Source organism: Apium graveolens, unplaced genomic scaffold (assembly GCF_009905375.1).
Source record: "Apium graveolens cultivar Ventura unplaced genomic scaffold, ASM990537v1 ctg2318, whole genome shotgun sequence".
NCBI lineage: Eukaryota > Viridiplantae > Streptophyta > Magnoliopsida > Apiales > Apiaceae > Apium > Apium graveolens.
The window spans coordinates 76406-83818 of record NW_027417599.1 but is presented as its reverse complement, the minus strand read 5'-3'; the positions used below and the strand labels follow the sequence as shown (position 1 = coordinate 83818).

The window sequence follows — 7413 nt, the reverse complement described above, 5'->3', positions numbered from 1 at the left end:
ATATATCAATTTGATTCATATGAAAAAATTATTAACAAATTTGAAATTCATCTTAAATGTCAGGATTAGAAAATCCAGTAAAAGTACCACTCTCGACAACGAGACTCGTTCCCGATTTACAAGATTAATTTTTAAAATGATTTTTTCGACGATCCAACCGTACGGATGTTAAGATATATTATTTTTAGTCATAAGAAAAAATTATTAACAAATTTGAAATGCATCTTGCAAGTCACGATTAGAAAAATCCAATAAAAGTACCCCTCCCGACAACGAGACTTGTTCCCAATTTACAAGATTAATTTGTAAACTGATTTTTTCAACGATCCAACCGTACGGATATTAAGATTTATCAATTTTAGTCATACGAAAAAATTATTAAAAATTTTGAAATTCACCTTGCATGTGAGGATTTAAAAAATCTATTAAAAGGACCACTCACGACAACGCGACTTGTTCTGGATTTACAAGATTAATTTTTAAAATAATTTTTTTGATGATCAAACCGTACTGATGTTAAGATATATCAATTTTATTCATAAGAAAAAAATATTAACAAATTTGAAATCCATCTTGCATGTCAGGATTATAATCCAGTAAAAGTACCCCTCCCGACAACGAGACTCGTTCCCGATTTACAAGATTAATTTTTAAAATAATTTTTTCGACGATCCAACCGTACGGATGTTAAGATATATCAATTTTTGTCATATGAAAAAATTATTAAAAAAATTGAAATTTATCTTGCACGTCAGGATTAGAAAAATCCAGTAAATTTACCCCTCCCGACAACGAGACTTGTTCCTGATTTACAAGATTAATTTTTAAAATGATTTTTTCGACGATCCAACCGTATTGATGTTAAGATATATCAATCTTAGTTATAAGAAAAAATTATTAACAAATTTGAAAATCATCTTGCATGTCAGGATTAAATAAAATCCAGTAAAAGTACCTCTCCCGACAACGAGACTCGTTCCCGATTTACAAGATTAATTTTATAATGATTTTTCGACGATCCAACCATACGGATGTTAAGATATATCAATTTTAGTCATATGAAGAAATTATAAAAAAAATTAAAATTCATCTTGCACGTAAGGATTAGAAAAATCCAGTAAATGTACTCTTCCCGACAACGAGATTCATGGTATCTGTTAGGAGGAAACACGCACACACATATTCGAGATTTAGTTCTACCAATACGGAGTACACACACACAATAATATATTTGACGTATAAAATTCACATCCCAACTTGTATTATTACTCAAAAAAATCATCAACAATACATCAACAATACATCAATACATAACACCTCAATGGTGTCCCAAACTGATACTTGAGTCAACCAATGCTCAAGCATCTCGCACACGATACCTAAAACAAGTACATCTCTTAAGCATACTCAAAATAATAACATGACTATGTAATATAGTCATCACAAACGTAGCCAACAAGACAAACATAATCTGATTATAATAATAATTGTCTACCCATACAATTATTACCCATTCCCATTATATGATAATAATTGTCTAATACATACGATTATTACCCAATCCCATTATGATAATAATTTTCAACACATAAAATTATTATTCAATCCAATTATGTCTTGTATCACCAAACCCAACCAATCATCTTGAGTTGAAACCCAACAATCCTCCCCTTCAACCTAATACTCTAGATCAAATAGAACGGTAACTATCAAAACATCAATGTCAGTTCGCTGATGCCTCCCCTCGAATAAGAATCCTTTCATCTCGTTCTTCCAACTTTTGAAAATCACTAAAACCCGTATAGTGACCTCCAATACCTCCAATTTACCGTTCTTCATTATAACGACATATCCATCCACAAAATTATGTGCATCAAGCACAAGTGCCTCCTTTAATCATTGAGTCACCCAATCCTTACTTTCACAATCCTTCGGCCTCTTGAAGAATAACAACAACATCATCCAATGATCCCTTCCATCTTTACCTGATTGATCAACTATCAAACCATTGAAACTATTACAATGATCCCTTCCATCTTCAACCTTGAGTCCGAACGAATTGATCCACGGTGCAAGTCAACCGCCATACCGCACATAACTTTGTCAACATATCCACGAACGTACTCCACCATATCAATTGAACCTCGAACGTTCCTCCAACCCAATTCATCACGAAACTCGAAACTCGGCTGTGATACCACTTGTTAGGAGGAAACACACACGCGTATTCGAGATTCAATTCTACCAATACGTAGTACACACACAACAATATATTTGACGTGTAAAATCCACATCCCAACTTGTATTATTAATCAAAAACATCATAAAATCTTTCTCAACAGATTCAATACAAAAACATAACTATATACCCCAAAAGTAGAGATAAAACACACACTTCAACAGGAGATACACAAACACACAAAAAATTGGATTTTAGAAAGAAAATGAAGGAGTTAGGGTTTTCCACCAGAGAAAACCCGTGAAACCTCTCGATTAACTTGAGAAAAGAGAAACCTCGCGAGATGAGTGAGGGAGTTGGCGAGCAAAAAGAAAATTATGATTTTATAAAAGCTTAATGACGCAGCTAAATTTTAGTTTAGATCAATTATACGAATTATACTTTACTGTGATGTTAATTTTATCTAATCATGAACCAATAATTTACATTATTGTGTTTTAATTCGAGACGCATTATATCAATTAAATCCAACTAATTATTATATTTGATTTTAATTTTTTATTTATGGACCAAAATGATGATTTTATTTTTGTTCGGATAATTAGTATATATACAATTTTTTTAGTTGGTAGAACTATATTTTGATTTTAATTCGTTTTAATTTGGATCAATTGTATATTAATTTTTTAATCCGTTTGAATAATGTGTTTTTGTTTTATATCAATTTAAAAGTATTATATTTTTAACCAGATCAGTAGCATCTATTATTTTGTCTTAACTTGAGGTATATTATACCAACCAATCCCGCTAAACATTATTTAATTTTATTTGTTTCAGGCAGAAAAGTGTACATGATTTTATTTTATCTCGAGACAATTATACCGATTAACAAATTATCTTTCAATTTTAATATCTATTAAAAAATTATAGATTTTTGAATTTAAATTTATAGAGTAAATTTACTTTAACATCAATTAGAATTAGAATTAGAATTGAATTGACAAAGTAAATTTACTTTAATATCAAATCAATGTCTAAGTTCTCTTCTCACAACTCTCGGTTAGTAAACAAGTACAGGAAGAAGATGAGGTTTTTGGGATTTTTTACAGCTCAGCTCCTCAACCGAAGGCTTCACAAGCGTTCGAAGAAACAACAAAGTGGTACGTTGAACTCGTTTGAAGGCTCTCGAAAGCAACAGGGGAAGAAGAAGATGAAGATGACCTTGTTTAATGACCTTGTTTGCAATATCCCTGAGAATAAAGGACTGCAGATTGATGACTTGTCGGAAGATTTGTTAGCAGGAATTCTTGTAAGACTGCCCGTAAAATATATCTTACGTTGCAGGTGCGTCAAAAAATCATGGTACTTTCTCGTTCAAACTCCGATGTTTATAACCCTTCAATTAAATCAGCAGAAAACTATTGTCCGTAATCCTAATTCTAAATATCTCTATTTTGAAAATCTTCGAAAAGGACTATTAACAATACATTTTGATGATGTGCAATGTCAAGAATACTGCAAGATTAAACATCTTCCTGGCTTGCCTAAGGTTAGCGGTGCGTGGCGTGCAGTATCAAATGGTCTGATCTGCACGGCAATTTTAATTCGTTCAAATGGTTATGTTGATAATAACATATATCTGTGGAATCCTCTAGTTGAAAAATACAAAACTCTCCCGGATTCACCTCTTCGTTTTAGCGAGAGTAGGTGGAATGCATTGGCTTTTGGGTTTGTATCAGAAATCAATGATTATGTTGTGGTGCATGTTGTCAAACCTCTGCATTTGGCCCGTGGTAAGCGTGACCCTCATTCAGTCTTCATTAGTGTTTATAGTCTAAAATCTAATTCTTGGAAGGCATTAAGTCAAGATAAGGTTTTCGTTTGTGACATTGGTTACAATGATGCTGTTTTTGTTAATGGTGCTGCATTTTGGATAGCAAAGGGTTCCGACTACAGAAGAAAAATATTGTGCTACGATACCAAGAGTGACATGCTTCGTGTAATCTCATTGCCCGAATATAATATAGACAGTCGGCCTTGCATTCCAGTTCTTCATTCGCTTGGGCAATCATCTCTTGCTTACTTTCTTTGGAGTAAAACATGTAATTCTCGTATATATGATTATTTCAGCATGTGGGTACTAAAATATGATTCGTTAAATGAATTTTCTTGGGAGAAAAAGATGAGCATTGATACATGTGAAGGTATCACTTCTATACGTGCAGAAGTTTTGGGTGTAAGGAACAATGGAGAACCAATTCTTGCAAGATCAAAGGACCTGGTTTCATATAATCTTGATAATGATGAGGCCAACGATTTTGTTGATTCATGTGTTAGTTGGACACCCAATACGAATTACGATTACCCATGGGAGTGCCCCCCACAGTTTGTTATTCATCCTTTTGTGGAGACTCTAGCCTTGCTTAATATTTGAATTGAATTGATCGGGCAAAATATCAAGATTGATTCCTTGTTTGTGAACGTGACTTCCCAAGGCAAGTGAGTTTTATGAATTTTGTGGATTTTGTTTTTTGCTTAATAATTCCATCATTGTGTGTTAGTGACAATTGTTCCAAAAAAATGAGATATGATTTCAGTTTTTTTAATATCTGTGGTTTGCTTTTTCCAGGTTTCATGAGATGTAATCACTCAAGAATGATGTTAAAAGAACAAGAATATAGTTAAAATATATGTTAACACTTAACAAGAATATGAATCTTTATGGTTAAGAGCAAGCTTATTTAGTAAGCTTGAAATCACGAGGGCGTTCTGGTGGAAGCTCGAATTGGTTCTGCAGAAGGGTTTGTTGCTCCCGAGATAGCAGAGGCCATTGCAGGGCGAGAGGCGTTGTGCTGGATGAAGGAGGTAAACAGGTCTCATGTTGAATTAGAGTTGGATTATTATGTGGTTGTAAAAACAATCCTGAGTAAAGTTTTAATGACTTCTTCATTTGGTGTTATTATTAGTGACTATAGGTGGCTGTCAGATCAACTACAAAATGTTCAGTTGTATTTTTGTGTACCTTTCGCTAAATTCTTACCTTGGTCACATAAGGCAAGATCTTAACTAGTACACCAACCCTGCAAATAATAATTTTGTCAGTACAACGATATCACTGTAAATAGGATTTACCGTAACTAATGTGGCAGAAAAATATTACTGCCAATTACATTACACAAAAACACATGATTCATAACTCTGATTACAAAAGCAAACCAAAAGCTGAAGGATACAACTTTATTAAATCCTGCAATCCAATTTATGTTATTATTTCATGTGTTCCTCACTATAATGAGATATTTGAAATTTTTTAATGTTAAAATTATACCGTTTTATTAAAATTTTGAATTATTTCGGGTCATTTGGACATCATTCAATATTCATAAAAGGTATATATCATAATTTTGCAAATGTATAACATATTGAATCCGTAGTAGCGCTGGCTAAATCAAAAAATTGATATTAATCCGGGTTTGATCCCCGGCTGCGGAGTTTCTCTTTTTTAATAATTTTTGGAGTACTCTTTTTGTTGAATATAAATGAACTAGTTCCTGATAGAGCTGCAGTGATGGACCAAAAGGAAATGAAATCTGTAGACTCTTTCGTGTAGTCATGTGTGTACTTCTCCCATCTAGTCATCTTCTATTTTTCTCAGTGTAACTTTTTAAAATGTTCTCCTTCAGTGTAACTTAAGCAGCTATTAAGTTCTGTATCGTAGTCTATATATGTTATTTACCTATTTTTTAGTGAATGATACGATAAACAGGTAAGGATGATATTGAAGCAGTAGCAGAAATATGCCTGATGATATTGAAGCAGTGATCAGCTTTATTCTGATCTGAACATGTAACCAAGAAGCTTGACGATTTCTCGAGACTTTCACATTAGCTTAAACACACTTCACATCTATACCTGCAAATTAATTATTTAAGCTTAGCCAATAAAATGAATGATCTCAAATAAGAACCATAAATGGGATTAGTCATTGATTAGGCCGAGTAGAAAAAGTTTGACAAGCCTCTCAAAAAGGGTAATTTGTGTTGCTTGATCCGAACAAGCTGATTCTTTGCTTCACTGCAGATAAAAGAATACAAGTACATTGGATCAACTGTATCACACATTATCTTGTTTGCCAACTCTGTTTATTCAAAATTCAAAAGAGTTCCAGCTTAATATGTTGTTCGATCAGTTTAAACAATAGTAAGCAAGCCTAGACTCTCCACAAGCATCATCTAGTACTTGTTTCTAGCAGCTTCTTTGTAATATCCAGCATCGTCTTTGTGCTGTGTTCCCAGAACTGTCCTTTCCTACGTGCTGCGATCTGGTAGTTTACTCCAATTGTACGATAATCTTCGACAGGAGAAAATAGGCTCAATTCTGGGCAAAAAATAAGTTTCATTTTATTCAAGAGGAAACCAGTTGAGATGCTGCACCAAGGTAGACTCAGACACACATAATGGTTAAAAAAAATTTAAAAATGAATTCCGCAGCCGGGGTTCAAACCCGGATTAAATTACAAGTTCAATATTTAATTAGCCAGTGCTACTGCGGATTCTTTGTGTCTGTGGTTAGAAAAGTTTTAATATTTATCTTCTAGATTTTCACATATGTACAAACACCAATGCTACTACTGTTACTTCACTACAAGAAAAAAGTCCATAGACATCGGTTTTTGGCCGATGTCTATGCTGTTAACCAACCGATGTTGATGTCGGTGATGTCTATTCTAGACATCGGTGGATACCCGATGTCTATGCAAGCTTAGACATCAATTTTGGTTAAAAAACTGATGTCCATGTATTTTTTTTTACAAAAAATGTTATAAATAAATTATTTAATAACTAAATACACCTATTAAAACAGATTAAACATATAATGAGCTATGTTTTTTGTCACAAAGACATCAAAAATTTTCATATGGGTGATGTAAAATGGTGTATTAAACATTTGATTCTTCACTGAAAGGTGATGTCTATTTTAGCATATAAACATCAGTATTTTCTTGAATAAAGTGATGTCTATGTTTCATTTAGATTTGAATATGTTAGTCTTTGACAACAGTTGTTTGTCTGAAACTGATGTACATTGTGTTGTTTGACATCAGTATTTTTTGGTTAAAAGTGATGTGTATACTGTCACATAGACATCAATTTTATCTTAAACAAAGTGATTTCTATGTTTCATTTAGACTTGAACCTGGATTTCTTTGACATCAATTTTTTTACCTTAAAATG

The 7413-nt window shown here is 32.9% G+C and overlaps 1 protein-coding gene across 1 annotated transcript; it reads left to right on the top strand.

Annotated features, from left to right (window-relative positions):
• Positions 1–3209: 3209 nt before the first annotated feature.
• Positions 3210–4613, top strand: LOC141700418 (F-box/kelch-repeat protein At3g23880-like). The gene has a single exon (XM_074504196.1). The coding sequence runs from the start codon at positions 3210–3212 to the stop codon at positions 4611–4613; it is 1404 nt and encodes a 467-aa protein (XP_074360297.1).
• The last annotated feature ends 2800 nt before the right edge of the window (positions 4614–7413 follow it).